Genomic DNA, 18333 nt, shown 5'->3' with positions numbered 1-18333 from the left:
AGCTAGATATTTTGGACAGCCATCTACCACACTCACTTTCCCCACTTCATTCTCTCCACCTCTACCAAGCTTGGTCTCGGCTGCCTCCTCCTCCTCACCTCATTTGCACCATAGATTCACCCAAATTAAGTGGTTAAATTTCTTTTTTTTGATAGGTAAGTAAGGAGAAAGCTTTCTTTATGTTCTAGATCTACTTTTTTCTCCCTCCAACAACGTACACACTGTTTATGGCCTAGATCTACGTATGTTTGTGGTGTTGCATATGTTTGTGTTTGCAGGTACCGGTATTTGAAATGCGATAGTTGCCAATATTTTGCCGGAATGTTGATTCATTTCCGTTTCGGCGAGAATTTAGCACTATGCATTCTTTTTGGTCCTATTTTTAGGCAAAGTCATGCCAAATTTTTTTTGTTCTAAAATACCGTTTTGGTCTACCCCGCAGGCGACAATGGTCCGCACGATGACCGAAGGCATCGTGAATAGGTTTTTGAGCTCCGCGAAGGCCGAGATGCTTCAAAAGAACGAGACGGAGATAAGATGTCCGTGTCGAAGATGCAAGCTGAAGAGCCTTATGGACCCGGATTCCCTACAGGTGCGGGACCACGTGCTCTTGCATGGTTTCATGGATGGCTATCGGTGGCAAGGTGATGAAGATGACTATGAAGTCATCCATGGGGGACGGGCAAGAAATGAGGACGGGTAGCAAGACAACCGCGGCGAGGGCGGGCAAGAAGACGAAGAATCTCCAAGACATGATCACGAAGTAGATGCAGTACACAGTCATCATGTAGAAGATGCCGGACATGATGATGAGGAAGATCAAGATGAAGGGCATGATCATGAAGATGAAGATGCCGGAGCAGACGACGATAGACCATCGATGGGCTGGGTGCAGGACCCTCATATTCAAGAGCTGCTTCTCAAGCAGACGGGTAACACAAGAGCTGCCGCCCGAGAGAAAGCCAAGCTGGATCAACTGGAGATAGACGCAGTTACTCCATTGTACGAAGGATGCAGGCCCGAGGATACCCGCCTAAAAGTAACGCTCATGGCTCTGGAGATGAAGGTAAAACACAAAATGACCGACGCATGCTTCGACGAGAACATGTCATTCTGGCACGAACGTCTTCCCAAGGGGAACAAGTGCCTGACCAGTTTCGAGGAGGCGAAGAAAATCGTGTGTCCTCTGGATTTACCGCATGTGAAATACCATGTGTGCATGAACGATTGCATCATTTATCGGGACGAGCACGCGGAGTCTACCATATGTTCGGTGTGCGGCGTCACTCGATACAAGAAGAGGAAGAAAGCTCCTCGAAAAGTGGTGTGGTACTTTCCGATCACTCCTCATCCGCAGCGGTATTTCGCGGACCCTAAGGTAGCAAAGCTCTTGTGTTGGCACACGGATAGGGAGGAGAAGAAGCGAGAAGATGCCGGAAATGATCCGGAGATAAATAAAGAAGACAAGATGCTGAGTCACCCTAAGGATGCGAGCCAGTGGCAAGCGTTGAACTTCAAACGCCCAGAATTTGGGGACGATCCAAGGAACATCATGCTGGGCACGAGCACCGATGGAGTCAATCCGTTTGGCAGCCAGAGAAGCACACATAGCACCTGGCATGTGTTTGTGTGGATGTACAACCTTCCCCCCTGATTGTGCATGAAGAGGAAGTACATTCACATGAGTATGCTAATTGAAGGGCCGAAACAACTAGGGACGGCATCAATCTGTATCCGGGGCTGCTGAAAGAGGAGCTAGACACGCTGTGAAAAACGCCTGCCAATACGCGGGACGCCGCAGAGAAAGAATATTTCCCTATGAGAGCCGCACTTCTCACGACGGTGCACGACTATCTCGGTTACGGATATGTCGTGGGGCAGGTGGTCCACGGATTTTGTGCATGCGCCGGGTACATGGATGATACAATGTATCGCCAGCTAGATAGAGATCCCGGGTCTTCGAAAACCGTGTTCATGGGACATCGAAGGTGGCTTCGCGACGATGACTCATGGAGAAAACGCAAGGATCTGTTTGATGGTGAAACCGAACCCCGAAGACGCACGCGTACGAGGAGCGGCGAGGAAATAGACGAGCTGTTGAAAAATTGGAAAGATTGCCCACCCCCGGGAAAGAAGCGAAAGGCGCCAGAGCCGCTGCTGAAGGTATGGAAAACGAGGTCTGTTTTCTGGGACTCGTCGTACTGGCAGATCCTCCGTGTGCCTCACAACCTTGATGTCATGCATATCACGAAGAACGTATGCGAGAGTCTGCTTGGTACCCTGCTCAACATGCCAGAGAGGACCAAAGATGGGCCGAAAGCAAGGGCAGACTTGAAATCAATGGGCATCAGGGATGAGCTTCATGCTAATGATGATGATTATGATGATGATGAGGCGAAGGACACGAAAAGTCGTCGCAAAGGCAAAAAGTCCAAGAAGATCGGAAATGACTGCCCTCACGCGTGCTTCACTCTAAGTCAGGAGAAGATCGAGCAGTTTTTCACCTGCCTCGTAGGAGTAAAACTTCCTTACGGTTACATGGGGAAGATAAGCAGATACCTAGACTCAGCGAAGCAGAAGTTCAGCGGGATGAAGTCTCACGACTGTCACGTGCTGATGACGCAGATACTTCCAGTTGCAATCCGTGGGATCATGGACACGCACGTCCGTAAAATGCTATTTGGCCTATGCAACTTTTTCTACGTCATCTCTCGGAAGTCGGTTAGCGTGAGGCAACTTAGAAGGCTACAGGAAGAGATCATGGTTATACTATGCGAGCTTGAGATGTACTTCCCGCCCGCATTCTTCGACGTTATGGTGCATCTGCTGGTCCATATCGTGGAGGATATCATCCAACTCGGGCCGACGTTCCTGCACAGCATGATGCCGTTCGAAAGGATGAATGGTGTCATCAAAGGATATGTTCGCAACATGTCACATCCAGAGGGAAGCATAGCCAGGGGCTTTCTGACCGAAGAGTGCATCTCCTACTGCACGAATTATCTAGGCATCGAGAACCCCATTGGTCTGCCCGTCAACAGGCACCTCGACAGGCTCACTGGATGGGGTCGCCGCGAAATGCATGTCGACTTCAAGGGTCGACTCGCCGACTTTGAAAGAGCAAACCTAGTCGCGCTACAACACATAGACGTGGTCGATCCTTGGGTGATAGAGCACAAAACCTTTATTGAGAAGACGTACAATGACCGAGGCCAACAGAGGACGGACGGATATATAATCAAAGAGCACAACTCATGTTTCATGCGTTGGTTCAAGGAGAAGCTTCTGTCATACCCTTTACATGAGGATTCTTCCGCGGAAGAAAAACTCATATTCGCCTTGTCACAGGGCGCCGAGCACAACCTGATGACCTATGAGGCATACGATATCAACGGCTACACATTCTACACCGAGGACAAGGACATGAAGAGCGATGGTTATCATAACTCTGGGGTAACGATGGAATCCTACACCCGTAACGACAAGGACATATACTACGGAAGGATCGAGGAGATCTGGGAGCTGAGCTACGCTGGAGAGAAGGTCCCGATGTTCCGTGTCAGATGGGCCAAGAGCGTCCTAAAAGAAGACCGGTATTTCACCACCATGGTTATACCCGAAGCCAAATCCAAGACCGCGGGCACAAACGTCACCGCGAAAAATGAGCCATGGGTACTGGCTTCCCAAGTGGACCAATGCTTCTTCATTACCGACCCGTCAAAGCCCAGTCGTGTTGTCGTGAGGAGAGGCAAAAGGAAGATCATCGTAATGGATGGAGTCACCAATGAGCAAGACTTTGACAAGTACGGCGACCCGAAGATGGAAAATGACGATGAAGATGAAGTACCATACACCACAAGAAGAAGCAGGACCACCCTACCTAAAGGACGTCCGTTCAAGAGAAGAACTCCATTTGCGAAAAAGAAGGGCAAGAAGATTGTGAGAAGATAGCTAAGATTGAATCACGACGTATCGGCCGCGTGTGTGTCAGTGGCAAGCTCAATTATTACATGCAACTAAATTATTACATGTATCACTTGATTTCAACCATGTCATCGATCTAATTCTAAATCTTTGCACAATGGTTTAAATTGTAGTCTTCATTTCTGGATTGTATTTCGACATATGGAAATGGCATTTCTTCTGTTCTAGTCCTCTATCCGGTAACATCTTTTGTTCAAAATAGTGGGGATTAATGTTTTCTTCTGGTATTTTAATTGTTTTTATGAATGTTTATTCTGGTAAAATGAAAAAAGTTAGTAATGGCGCACCAGGAGAAGGTGCGCCATTGCTATCAAGGTATTTATGGCACACCCCTAGAAGGCGCGCCATTGGTATAGGTATGTTTATGGCGCCCCCCTAAAAGGTGCGCCATTGCTAACCCTCCCCCACTCCACTTGCTCCCCTCTCCCTCTGGCCTCTCTCCCTCCCTCGCCAGATCCACCGATTCTAACCCGACGACCCCCGCAGGAGCACGCCGCCGTCCGCACGCGCCCGCTCCATCGCCGCCGCCCTGCCTCCTCGGGCTCCATGATGTCTACTACACAACCTTCTTCTTGTAGACGTTGTTGGGCCTCCAAGTGCAGAGGTTTGTAGGACAGTAGCAAATTTCCCTCCAGTGGATAACCTAAGGTTTATCAATCCATAGGAGGCGTAGGATGAAGATGGTCTCTCTCAAGCAACCCTGCAACCAAACAACAAAGAGTCTCTTGTGTCCCCAACACACCCAATACAATGGTAAATTGTATAGGTGCACTAGTTCGGCGAAGAGATGGTGATACAAGTGGTATATGGATAGTAGATAATGGTTTTTGTAATCTGAAAATATAAAAACAGCAAGGTAACTAATGATAAAAGTGAGCATAAATGGTATTGCAATGATAGTAAACAAGGCCTAGGGTTCATACTTTCGCTAGTGCAAGTTCCCTCAATAATAATAACATAATTGGATCACATAACTATCCCTCAACATGCAACAAAGAGTCACTCCAAAGTCACTAATAGCGGAGAATGAACGAAGAGATTATGGTAGGGTACGAAACCACCTCAAAGTTATTCTTTCCAATCAATCCATTGGGCTATTCCTATAAGTGTCACAAACAGCCCTAGAGTTCGTACTAGAATAACACCTTAAGACACAAATCAACCAAAACCCTAATGTCACCTAGATACTCCAATGTCACCTCAAGTATCCATGGGTATGATTATACGATATGCATCACACAATCTCAGATTCATCTATTCAACCAACACATAGAACCTCAAAGAGTGCCCCAAAGTTTCTACCGGAGAATCACGACGAAAACGTGTGCCAACCCCTATGCATAGGTTCATGGGCGAAACCCGCAAGTTGATCACCAAAACATACATCAAGTGAATCACGTGATATCCCATTGTCACCACAGATACGCACGGCAAGACATACATCAAGTGTTCCCAAATCTTTAAAGACTCAATCTGATAAGATAACTTCAAAGGGGAAACTCAATCCATTACAAGAGAGTAGAGGGGGGAGAAAACATCATAAGATCCAACTATAATAGCAAAGCTTGCGATACATCAAGATCGTATCACCTCAAGAACACGAGAGAGAGAGAGATATCAAACACATAGCTACTGGTACATACCCTCAACCCCGAGGGAGAAATACTCCCTCCTCGTCATGGAGAGCACTGGGATGATGAAGATGGCCACCGGAGAGGGATTCACTACAAAAAAAGACACATCCGTGACATTTTGGGCCGAACGAAAAAAATTTCTGTCATACATATGACACTTCTATGACAATAATTGTGACAAAATCCGGTATCATCATAGATGTGGTGGGCTCCTACTTCTATGACAAAAAATCATGACAGAAAATGGGCTTTTCGTCCTGGGCGGACCGGAGACGCAGCTGCATGACATTCTTTGGGCCGTCCATGACGGAAAAAACCGTGGTAGAAGCAAGGGGGAGGAAAATTTCGGGGAGTTCCTGGTTACGGTGGGAGGTCGGGGCCGAGCGATGCGCGTTTCTCTCGTACACGTACGCGCGCGTGTGCGAGGCATTGGCTCTAACTGAACCCGAGCGAGGCGTTGGGCTCTAACTGAACCCGAGCGATTGCACTGCAGGGTACGCATTACTGAACCCGGGCGATCGATCGATGGCTATTAACTGAACCCGATCGAGCGATTCCTTCGCTACTGCTGCTAACTGAAGCCGATCGATGGGATGAACAGTGAGCATTGTGTGGGGGGGGGGTTGGGTTGGATGAACAATGAGTGGTGGCGTTGCCTCTGGATGAACAGGACCCCGTGGTGTGGTGGAGGGCTGGATGAACAGTAGACGGTGGAGGGGTGCTCGTGGAGGGGTGGATGAACAGGACCCCGTGGTGTGGAGGGCTGGATGAACCGTAGATGGTGGAGGGGTGGTTGAACAGGACCCCGTGGTGTGGAGGGATGGATGAACAGTAGACGGTGGAGGGGTGGTTGAACAGGACCCCGTGGTGTGGAGGGCTGGATGAACAGTAGACGGTGGAGGGGTGGTTGAACAGTAGCCGGTGGAGTAGCGCGCGGTGGAGGCTGGATGAACAGGAGCCCGTGGATGAATAGTCGCAGGTGAAGGCTGGAGGAGGTCGACGGTGGATGAACAGTAGCTCGTGGAGGCTGGAGGGGGTCGACGGTGGAGATGAACAGTATCCCGTGGAGTCCCGTTTTGCGGTACGCCACACCCGTCCCGATGAACAGGACCCCCGTTTCGACCGTAGCGCTCCAACACAAGTCCGTTTCCTCCGTTTTGCGGTATGCCACACCCCTCCCGATCAACAGGACCCCCGTTTCGACCGTAGGAGGACTGTTTCCTCCGTTTTGCGGTACGCCAGACCCCTCCCGATCAACAGGATCCCGTTTCGAACGTGGCCGGTCGAACACAAGGCCGTTTCCTCCGTTCTGCGGTACGTCAGGCCTCGTTTCCATCGCCTGTTCCGTCCAAGCCCTCCTGATGAACATGACACATTCCGTTGCCTCCCCATGAACACGACGACGACGCTGTTTCTCCGTTCCGACCCAGCCATGTACACGAGCCCTGGCCGTACATATGCGCGAGTAGGCGTTCGAGACCCCGCCCGTATGTACACATACGTGGCCGTATTTTATTTCTTGCACCCTGGCCGCTGTACGTACGTGTAAATGCTACGTGCGCGCCTCTACTACGACACGTGCACGCCTCTACATCGACCAGTATGTACGTACACGTTCGCGACCAGAATGACAACGCTACGTACGCTTCAACCAGGTGGGTCCCGACTGTCAGGAACTTCCTTGCGTGCGAAGATGTAGCTGGTGGGTCCCAGCAGTCAGGGGGAAACGTTTTTTTCGTGAAATACGGTGGCCTGTCCTGTGGGTCCCACTGTCAGGTGGAGGAATAATTATTTTGCACGTAATAAGGAGGCACTTCCTTGCTGCGGCCGTGGACCCAGCTGTCAGCCTCTCCACGTACAATCCACGTCCGATGGAAGCCGTTCCTTGACCACGTTGACCACACCGCGCCGAGAGCACCAGGGCAGTGGACGACGGCGAGGCCTAGGAAGGGGACGACGCGGAGCCGGGGAAGACGCAGCAGTGGATGCCCACACGTAGAGGAGTACGAGGGTTCACTGGTTCACTATGGTGTGAGGCTGCCGTCGCCGCAGAATAACAGGGGGTGTGGGTGAGTAGAGGGATGGCCTGGCCAGCGGTGGGAGTGGTAGGGGGCGGTGAGGCCTCTGCCGCATCACAGCCGGCCACGGGAGGCAGGTGCACGAGGCACGAACGGCGCTGGTTTGGGTGGCTGGAGCAAGAAGACCAGAGGTTGAAGAAGCACTACGGCCGTTGGATGGACATCGTACGGTCACTGGAGCTAGAATCGTGCATATTGACTAAGTTGACAAAGCCCTCTGTCCCCGTCAACTTAGTAGGCCCACAAGTCAGCCTGCCACTATACTGGGTCCTAGCTAACATGGGGAGTATTCATTTTTTTGTGCGTAATAAGGAGGCACTTCCTTGCGTGCGAAGATATAGCTGGTGGGTCCGAGCTGTCAGCGGCGGTAACGTTTTTTTCGCGAAATACAGAGGCCCTTTCGATGGGTCCCTGATGTCAGGTGGAGGAATCATTATTTTGCGCATAATAAGGAGGCATTTCCTTGCGTGCGGCCGTGGACCCAGCTGTCGGCCTCTCCATGTAAAGTCCACTTCAGATGCATGTCGGTCGTTGACCATGTTGACTAGGACGCGTCGAGAGCACCAGGGCGGTGGACGACGGCGAGGCCTAGGAAGGGAACGACATAGAGGCAGGGAAGACTCAACAGTTGTTTCCCACGCGGAGGGGAGTATGACTGTACGAGGGTTTACTGGTTCGTCTGCCATCGCTGGAGAATAACAACAGGTGTGGGTGAGTAGAGGGATGGCTAGGCCAGCGATGGGAGTATGGTGGGGCGGTGAGGCCTGCGCGGCAGCAGAGCCGGCCGCGGGGAGGAGGGAGCAGGCAGTCCCGCCGACGCCTGTTTGAGCGGCTGGAGCAGGAAGAGCAGAGATTGAAGAAGCACAATGGCCGTTGGATGGCCATCCAACAGTCACTGCTTGTGCGTCAACCTTTTTTTAGGAAAGCCTGAAATCTGTGGAAAACAACATACAACCCATTTGCTAATTCTTAAGGTTTTTTTGGAGCCCATGTTCTTTTTGTTAGCATTACAACCCATATTGTGGACACGGTTAAAAAATTATACGAAATTTTTGCATATTTCGGTGCGGTCCGAACTGTTTTTAATCCAAAAATTTCGACTCACATTCAAACTGCTTTTAAAAATAAATGTATATCAATATAAAATCCAACAAATTCTCCATGCATAAAAATTAATGTAATTTAAAATCTCGAAATGAAAAAAAGATATTTGAAACTAATTGCCAGTTTGATGTGTTTTAAAAATGTACAGCCCATTTCTCCTTACTGATGGGCCATTTTCTCGGCGAGCCGAATGAAAGCTCTCCTCGTCTTGAAAGATTTGCAGCGCAACAGGCTTGACAAAGCTACTTACTTGGCAAATCACAAAAAAACTGGGCTGTAGCCGTGGACCCAGTTGTCAGTCCATTTGTTTTTTAGTCCATTTGGTGGGCTGGGTGAAACAATGATGTAGCATCTATGCAGCCCATTTAAATCCCATTTGCATTTTTCTCAAAAGCCGCGGACTTGCTGGGCTGGGTGAAAATATCATGTTGGGCTAGATGGAGAAATGTTATAAAAACATAAACACATGATTGCACGTCAGTAAAATCTTTGCAAGCTTATGTACACAATCACTAGGAGTTAACTTGCCAAGTTATATATAAACAATTATTATTATTATTTTGTAAGAACTTTCAACTTACAAAATAAAATATCATTTTAATTTGATGAGTTAATAGTACGTGGGGTATTATTATTTTTAGGCTAGACGTGGGACAGTTGAGTTGGTTCTAGGGGAAAGTACTAGGAGAAAACTCAGTTTATATCGAAAAAGAAAGTGGGAGAAAATTTAGAGACCTGCTGGGTCCACCTGAGGAGGGGAATATGTTGGGAGGAAGGAGATTCAAAGCACGGCAGCTGAGTGAACTAGTTTTTTTATGGACAAGTGAACTAGTTTACATACATAAGCAAATTGCCACTAAAAAAGCAATCAGGTTAATGGGTTCTTAAAAGAAATATTTCGGACAAAACAGATAATTAATTACGACACATAGGCTAATGCATGAAACACTCACATGATAAAGGTGCTTATAAACAGATAAAGTACAACATCTAGACCTTCCTGGCACGCTTGATCATGACGCTGCGGCTGTCCGTGTACTCGTTGGTTACAGGAAGCAGACACGCCCTCATGTCCAAGATCTGCATGTACATGTCGTAGCATGCGTATGCGCCCTTGGCCGCGTAGGTTATGTAGGCTAGATTCAGAGGTACCTCCCACGTGTTCAGGTCGTCTTCTTTCATGTTGGCGTACCAGGGGTCGATGATGGTCTCAGCGAGGTCAACCACGGAGTCCTTCTCCTACCCGTTGCTGATGATCTTGTATTGCTTCTGGATGTCGACAAGCTTGTTGCACCAGATGGCCGAATCGTCGCATTCTTCCTTCTCTCCACCGTAGCGAAGGTGCAGTCGGCGCTGCCGATGAAACGGGCGAATGCTCCAGAACCTGGTGCAGCCATAGGACTGAGGCGAGGCAGAGCTTCACCGAGTCTGTATCGTTGGTCTACATCACATTCAACTTGGTGCAGCCATAGGACTGTACGGCAAACTCAAAGGGGAACTCCTTGCTGAAGTCCATATCCAGCAGGCTCACCCCTCGGATCGCCATTGGAGTCTCTTCGAGTGAACGAGTGTGTAGGCGGCCGCAGCAGTTCATTTTTTAGCTCTTGGGGAACTGGATTCAAGAGTAAGCTGAGTGTGTACAGGCGACAACAGTTACTACCCCTCCCTCGTCCGCTGCACGCCCGGCAGAAGATGCACCCTCGGCCACATGTCGGTTCACGAGCGGGTCTGTATTGGTACTGTAATAACAGGAGTTAGTGGTCACTTTACTTAAATTTAATTAGCTTTAATAGAAATTTGTACTTAAAACAAGAAATGCATTCGCTCGTTCTATTAGTGCCACAGGATCAACATGCACAACAATTAGAATTATTATTCTCAGGACGCACACGATCATCACATTTGTCGCACTTTCACAAAAGATAATACTATCGAGTCTGAACTGTTTGTTATGGTTGTTGTCCTCTGCATCATCATGTCGTGTTTCCCAGCTTGCAAGATTCAGAACCAACAAATAAGATCCAAATAATAAGTACAACAAAGATGCCTACACATCTCATTGATTCCCAGCTTGCAAGATTCAGAACCAACAAATAAGATCCAAATAATAAGTACAACAAAGATGCCTACACATCTCACTGATTCCCAGCTTGCAAGATTCAGAACCAACCCATTAGAGCCTTTTGATAAAGTGAATATCGGGATTAAATCCATCTTGGCTAGCCATGTCATACAATCGAAGAACTTGGCGAATGCTCTTGACCGTCACAACATCTGTAGTTGAGTATTCATGTTTGCACAACATGTTTGCATAGCACAAACAAGGAGACAGGAGAGCATGATTTCGCTTTAATAGCGGCCTCCTTGAACTCAACCTCCAGCTCTACTTGGATGAGGTCTGCCTGGAGTTCCATGATTCAATTCATGCGCCTTTTGCTGCAGTTCACCTGAAATGAAGCAAAGATTGCATCATTCAGCTAGCAAGAAGTACTTGCTCTTGTGAGCTGGCAGGTTCTTCTTTAGTAGTTGCACTAAAATTGAGGAACATTAAGGTTGGCTGTCCGGCTCATGTAAGGTGCAACTATAATTTTCTTATCCTTTTGTGTAGTTCCACTAAAATAAAGTGTCATTGTGGTGACAGTGACGGCTCCATCTTGCAAAGGCTAATAAAATGTTGCACGAGATTACCAGCAGAACTTGACGGAGATTTTGGAAACTCCAATCACCATTTTGTGCAGTTCCACCAAAATTGAGAGATGTTGCCCACGTGACATTTTAGTTGAACTGCACAAGGCACTCATTCCAAAAAAAGTGTTTTGTGCAGTTCACCAAAAGGTCACAATAGCAACAAGGTGAAATGGATATCCCTATCTGCACAAAAAGATAGAAAGTAAATAGTTGCTGGTCAATAAGAATATATGAAACATATACAAAATGAAAAGAAGCATCTTAATTATGTTCATGGCAATCACGCAAGGACAGTAGAAATTTTAAAACGTCAGCAATGCTTCATGTTACCAGAAGCATTACGATCAACAATGAGATTCCTCAAATATGGGATTACTTTAATGGTGGCATTGCTTGTTTACCAGACACAGTAAATCAACAACAACTAAAGAGTTGGTTTAAGGGCATGGGACCATGGGGACACCAGGACACTCAGCAGCGTAAATGAGCAACTTACTTATCATACCGGGGAAAACAGCAGGAGTGCCATTTGTAACACCGTTTAATTGCATCTTATCACTGGAGGCATTAGATTAACAATAACACTGGTTAGACATGTCCCTAAGGTAACAGTGTGATCGCTTCATTTTACATGCGCCCTTACATTAACAACAACAAAAGGTTGGTATAAGGACATGCGACAGTGGACGCATCAGCACAATGTACCTACAAGGAGGCATAAAGTGGTGATGCCGAGTTTGTTCATGCTATGTGAGGGCAGCAAACCTCCTGGAGACCTTGTACTATGTGAGGGCAGCAAATCTAATCCTAGAGACCTTTTACTATGTGAGGGCAGTAAATCTAATCCTGGAGACCTTTTACTATGTGAGGGCAGCAAATCTAATCCTGGAGACCTTTTACTATGTGAGGGCAGCAAATCTAATCATGGGACCTTTTACTATGTGAGGGCAGCAAATCTAATCCTGAGACCTTTTACTATGTGAGGGCATCAAATCTAATCCTGGAGACCTTTTACTATGTGATGGCAGCAAATCTAATCCTGGACATACTCTATTGACTTGTCCACCAGCCGCCACTTTCTATCCTTTTTTCAACCAATAATAGATCTGTTCCTTATCCAGTTTGTACTGCGTTTTCCCATCATTTCCCTTTTCAACCAAGAGACCGGTTGGGTATCCGGTCTCTACTACTTTCACCATATTATTTCCTCTTTGAATCAAGTCCTAGATTCATGCTACAACTTTCCCCCTTTCTTCATTGTTTGAACAAAGCCCTAGATTTGAATGCATGAAGTAGCTTTACCTCTAATAATACTAAAAATTTAGGTGGCTTTGGAAGAGCTGATGGGAGTAGAAAAAGATGCACATGCAGACACGTGGGGAGCTGGGGCAGTAGAGCAAGGCCGCTTTCGAAGAACTTATACCTGAGGGTCACCGGGATGTCGGCGGCGGAAGGTCGGATCTGCGGACAATACGACACGGAGGAAGAAGGGTCGGAGGACCTCCCGAGCCAGTGCTGTGTCGGAGAGAACGTCACGGGCAGAGGATCGGGCCCCTCCGGCAGCTGTGGGTTTCCTCCCTCGGCGGCGATGACCGTTTGAACGATGCGTGCGGTCGCCAGCACCGTATGGAAACGCTGCGTGGTGCGGGGCCGCAGGCCGGCACCTTGGATGATTTAGCACAGCCGACGGCCGCTCGCGTCCATCGCCTCCATAGGTGCTTGTGGCTTCTGGTCACTTGGTCTTGGATTGGAGTGAGCAGTGTTGCGCAGAGACTTGGGAGTAGATGGATTGGAGTGGTGGGGCTATATTAGCAAGTAGTTGTACGTACTAGTACAATAGTGGGCTCACATAGCAATTTTGTCTCATGCAAGAGCCTGGCTATATGCGTGCTCCACTGTTCACAACTGCAACATTCAGTTTGCGCTTGGCTCTTCGCCTCTTCGAGAAGACGAACTATGATGTTACTACTACTGCTTCTACAGTGTCGAATCCACTGCTGCATGTCCGTCCACCGCGAGCGGGACGGATAGCTTGTTGTAGAAGTACTACTAAGAAAAAGCTTGTCCTTGTTTGCGAGAAACCGCACGCATGGGTGAGGGAGAAGGCATGTAGTAAAATCAAGCTTCTCCTCGTTGTACGAGTTGACGCGACACATCATAACACTGGACCCACATGCTTGCCTCTAAACTTGGCTGAAAGACCCGCAGTGTACAATATACTTGCTACAACCTCTAACATTTACCCACCACAAATTAAAATATATGTGGCCGTATGCATTGTTCTGATGCAGAGGCCGGGGAGTCCCCCCTTTTCGAAAAAAACGAATTAAAATATATATTCCTGTCTTGACCAGATGAGCGTGCAAACTACAATCACCAGGGTGTCAGGTAGGTCCAGAAGACTATTGTTTTTTAAACTTCGAGACGGCCACATAGCATGGAGCCGACCCCAACAATTTTAAGCTTATAGGCATGGTACACGCTATCCTAGACTACTCTACACATGAAACTGCCACACAAGCGTCCGGGCTGCGCTTGGCTCTTCGGCTCTTCGGGAAGTCGAACAATGATGGAGTACTACTGCACTGGAGGAGTACTACAGTACGCTTCTGGCCATCTGACATCGATTGAACTGCTGCATGTCCACCGCGTGTGGGAGGGAGAGCATGTAGCGAAAGCTTCTCCTAGTCTTGCCAGCCACCACGCTCATGGGCGAGGGAGGGACGCTCCTGCCTTTGCGTGTATGACAGGTGGGCCCGACAGGTGTGTGGCCAACCTGTCATACAGCCAAAGGCAGGTGTAGTTAAGTCCGTGAGGGAGAGGATAATCAAACTTCTCGTTGATGTACGAGTTGACGCGACACATCAAAGCACTGCACTCGATATATTTCAATAATTTGCGTTTACCGATGCATTAATTACAACGCATGCATGCATGCCGTGACTCTCCTTTTGATACTTGCATGTGTTGATTTAATGCACCTTGAAGTAGTATAAAATATGTGACGGTAAAGCTTTGTAATACCCCGGCCCAAGTTGAGAGATGGTTGTGCACGAGGAGGGCGAGATCATGCAGACCGAACAGGACCCGATGATGGAGCTCTCTAAGGTGGTGTTTGGTTCTCTAGTCCTAGGACTTTTTCTAGTCCCAACTAAAAAGTTCCTAGTCCCTAAAAAGTCCCTCCCTGTTTGTTTCCAGAGACTAAAAAGTCCCTAGTCCCTCCCTAGAGGTTATATAAATGACCATGTTGCCCCCAGTATATAGAAAATAACAATCAAACAACACCATGGGGTGGCGGGCCAATGGGTGCATGAAGGGGCATTGTTGGAAAAGTCCCAAAAAGTCCCAAAAAGACTCTCCTTGAGAGTCTTCTTCATTTAGTCCCAAATGCCTAGTTTAGTCCCTAAAAAGTCCCTCCCATTTGGTAAAAAGCCTCTAAGAGGGACTTTTTCTAGTCCCTACACAAAAAAGTCCCTGGAAACAAACACCCCCTAAGGTCTCGATGGACCTCACCGTGCTCCACTGCCCCTTGTGCCTCCGCCCCTTGATGCCTCCAGTGTATGAGGTTCGAATACACCTCGTCTGTTTGGTTGATTGAGCAAGGTGCAGGTTTCTTGATTGATGTGTTGTTCGATTGATTTCTGCAGTGCAAGGGAGGGCACCTGGCCTGCGCAGACTGCCGCGTCGAGCGCCCTGGGAACCAGCGGCAGTGCCAGAAGTGCGAGCGCGGCGGTGGCTTTGACGTGCGGAACACGGGGGTGGACTTCGTCCTTTCGTCGGTGAGGGTGGAGTTCCCGCACGAAGGTTGTGGGCTCTACGTCACTTACCACAAGCTCGCCGATCACCAGAGCGTGTGTCCGCTCGCGCCCTGCAAATGCCCCGTGCCCGTCTGCGGCTACGAAGGCCCGCCGCCGGCGCTCTACCACCACATCAGCACCGCGCATCCCATGCCCGTGCACAGGATCCAGTACGGCAAGGTGCTCCAGCTGCAAGTGCCACTGTCGGAGCCACGGCTCTTGCTGTTCGCGAAGGAGGACCGCCACGCGTTTTTCTTGGTCGGCGGCGTGCTCGACATCGGCGCGCCTATCGCCGTGTCGGTCGTCTGCATCAGAGCGGGGGCGTCCCCACTACCGCACTACGTGGCCAAGCTGTGGGCGAATGGCCCGCCGGGGGAGCCCAAAGGCACGACCAACACCGTCAAGGTGGAAATGGAGGTGACAAGCAGCAAGGATCCCGGCGACGTCGACGTGCAGGAGCTGACCTTCTTGACAGTTCCGCCCAAGCTGCTGGATGGGGCTAAGCTTGTGTCCCTCCACATTCAGATTGACAAGCTCACGTCCTAAATGTTTCTACATTGCCTTCTGTTTATCTTAGTAATATGCTAATATAGGGATTACCTTGGTCTACTTTAGCTTAAGAAATGGTGGGTTTTGGTGGCGATGCAGCAATTACTTCGACATCAGATCAGTAATTTCCAACAGTCGAACAAATATTTTGTGTCCATTGGATATAAAGTTCCTTTGGGTAAGAAGTACTACTTGTCATCAAAATGGATAAAAGGAGATGTATGTAGACGTATTTTAGTTCTAGATACTTTAATGGTGGAGTACTACAGTACGCTTCTGGCCATCTGACACCGATTGAACTGCTGCATTTCCACCGCATGCGGGAGGGAGAGCGTGTAGCGAAAGCTTCTCCTAGTCTTGCCAGCCACCACGCTCATGGGCGAGGGAGGGACGCTCTTGCTTTTGCGTGTATGACAGGTGGGCCCTACAGGTGTGTGGCCAACCTGTCATACAGCCAAAGGCATGTGCAGTTAAGTCCGCGAGGAAGAGGATAATCAAACTTCTTGTTGATGTACGAGTTGACGCGACACATCAAAGCACTGCACTCGATATATTTCAATAATTTGCGTGTGTGACTCCCAGATGCAGAGGCCGGGGGTCATCATCCTCCTTTTCGAGAAAAAATAGACGCGTGTGTGAGAGGACGAGTGCGTGCGTGCACCTCTTCTATTCCTGTATGACGTACTACTAAACTCAGAGTACAAGTTTTTGTGGGTGGCACGATGGTGCGTGCGAGAAGTCCCGAGAGATAGGCTTAATGCATTAATTGCAATGCATGCATGCATAAAGTACATGCATTGGTCAATTTTCTCTTAATACTTTCATGCAATGATTTAATGCATCTTGGAATCTAAACATGTGTTGGGGACAACCAAATTGAGCCTTATAAAATGGAAAAACTAAAATTTTTAGATAAGCCCTATAAAACCGAAAAGGAGGGAGTAGAAAAAGAAGTACTCCATCCGGGAATAGTGCCGCACTTCGAAACTAGAACCGTCAATAAATTTTGAGCTTGCGTCTCATCACATTCCAAATTACTCCACGCTATATTGAATTGCAAACCTGTTCACACCGATCACAACCTAAACAGTTTCCCACTTAGGAGTGTATTAGTACTCGGTTATAAATACTAGTATGCCAAGATGACTGCACATTCCTCCTCAACTCCTCATCCACAAAAACAAACAAGTCATTCAGCATCCTTCCCTTGCGTCTGCCATGGCCAGCGTGAGTTCTGGGTCGAGAGATTTCCACCAGGGAGAGGCGAGCATGGAAGCGGAAGCACGAGAGATGTCCCGCCTCGCTGCGAGAGCAGCCGACATGTCCCGCCGTGCGGAAGTAGCAGCATAGAGGTCCCGCCGTGCCGCTCAAGCAGCATGGAGGTCCCGTCGCGCCGTCGATGCAGCAGACTGGTCCGGCCGCGCCGCGGAAGTAGAAGAGATGTCCCGCCGTGCCACGAATGCAGTAGAGATGTCCCGCCGCGCCGTGGCGGCCTGGGAAAATTTCTCGCGGGCACGCGACGACTATTACAGGCGCATGCATGCGATCGTCCATAGCCAGATGGATCAGATCTCCCGCTCGGCGAGGTTGCAGGACGACATGGTAGCCTCGTTTGAACAAGCTACCGGCGTCATCCGGCAACTAAGGGAGGGCAATGAGAGGCTTCGGGCCGAGCGCGACCTGCTGAGGGAGAAGATCGTCCGAAGTGCAGACCTGCAGGAGGAGACTAGTGCCTTGTTGAAGAAACTTATGGACAAGAATGACATGCTCCGCAACGAGCGCCAAAGGCTGGTGGAGGAATCCGTGGATGTTCTCAAGCAGCGTCTTGAGGACACGAAAGAGCTCATTGCCGCTCGCTGCGGAGACTAGTTTCCTGGTTTCTTTTGATGTAATAATCGGTTTAGGATGTGGATTGTGTCGTCGGTTGTGAAATGTTGGGTTCTAGCGCGGATGTTTGGTCTTTGTTGGCCTCTTGGGATGTTGCGATTTCAATCTGGTAGCTTTTAGTCCTTCGTGTTAGGCTGGAGTTGTGCTGAACTTCTTGTGAATTGTGGTGGTTTTCAGTAATGAAAATCAAAAGGGGCAAGCCCTTCTTTGATCAAAAAAAATTTAATCATCCTTATATATTCATCAGTCTTGCTATAAGTCGCAGTAGATGCTATATAGGTCCGTCGGATCTTACATCAAGATCCGTGCTTTCAGATTTTCTTTTGTCTCTCTTAAATCTCAGTCGAGTGAGACATAACCATGCCATTAAACAGAGGCTCGGGCGCCATTAATGGAGACCTTCGGAGAGAGGTGGACGGCAGATGGAGGTCAAAGGGCTCTCCTCCCGATAAGCACGCGCAGGGGTCTGATCGCACGCCTCTCGTACTCAAATAGCTACCCTGCACGTCGCCTCCTAGCTAATAAAAAACGGGACGCATGGCGGCACGTAAATGGTACTAGTAAGTAGAATGCCCACGGTTTCAATAATACTTGTGTTTCCAATTGTAACGT

General features: G+C 48.7%; 1 protein-coding gene across 1 annotated transcript; it reads left to right on the top strand.

The window, feature by feature from the left end:
* Positions 1-14990: 14990 nt before the first annotated feature.
* Positions 14991-16045, top strand: LOC125535008 (putative E3 ubiquitin-protein ligase SINA-like 6). Its single transcript, XM_087538718.1, has 3 exons — positions 14991-15053; positions 15136-15794; positions 15934-16045. The coding sequence occupies exons 1-3, from the start codon at positions 14991-14993 to the stop codon at positions 16043-16045; spliced, it is 834 nt and encodes a 277-aa protein (XP_087394844.1).
* Positions 16046-18333: the final 2288 nt, after the last annotated feature.

This window comes from Triticum urartu, chromosome 1A, assembly GCF_056163025.1.
Source record: "Triticum urartu cultivar PI428250 chromosome 1A, HENAU_Tu73, whole genome shotgun sequence".
Taxonomy (NCBI): domain Eukaryota; kingdom Viridiplantae; phylum Streptophyta; class Magnoliopsida; order Poales; family Poaceae; genus Triticum; species Triticum urartu.
This window is presented reverse-complemented; position numbering and strand designations above follow the sequence as displayed.

Excerpts from the sequence above, each read along its gene's own strand:
- LOC125535008 (XM_087538718.1), top strand. The coding sequence starts at position 14,991 with ATGGACCTCACCGTGCTCCACTGCCCCTTGTGCCTCCGCCCCTTGATG. Across the intron at positions 15,054-15,135 it reads TGATGCCTCCAGTGTATGAG|TGCAAGGGAGGGCACCTGGC; the intron begins GTTCGAATACAC and ends TGATTTCTGCAG. Across the intron at positions 15,795-15,933 it reads CTGGATGGGGCTAAGCTTGT|CAATTACTTCGACATCAGAT; the intron begins GTCCCTCCACAT and ends GTGGCGATGCAG.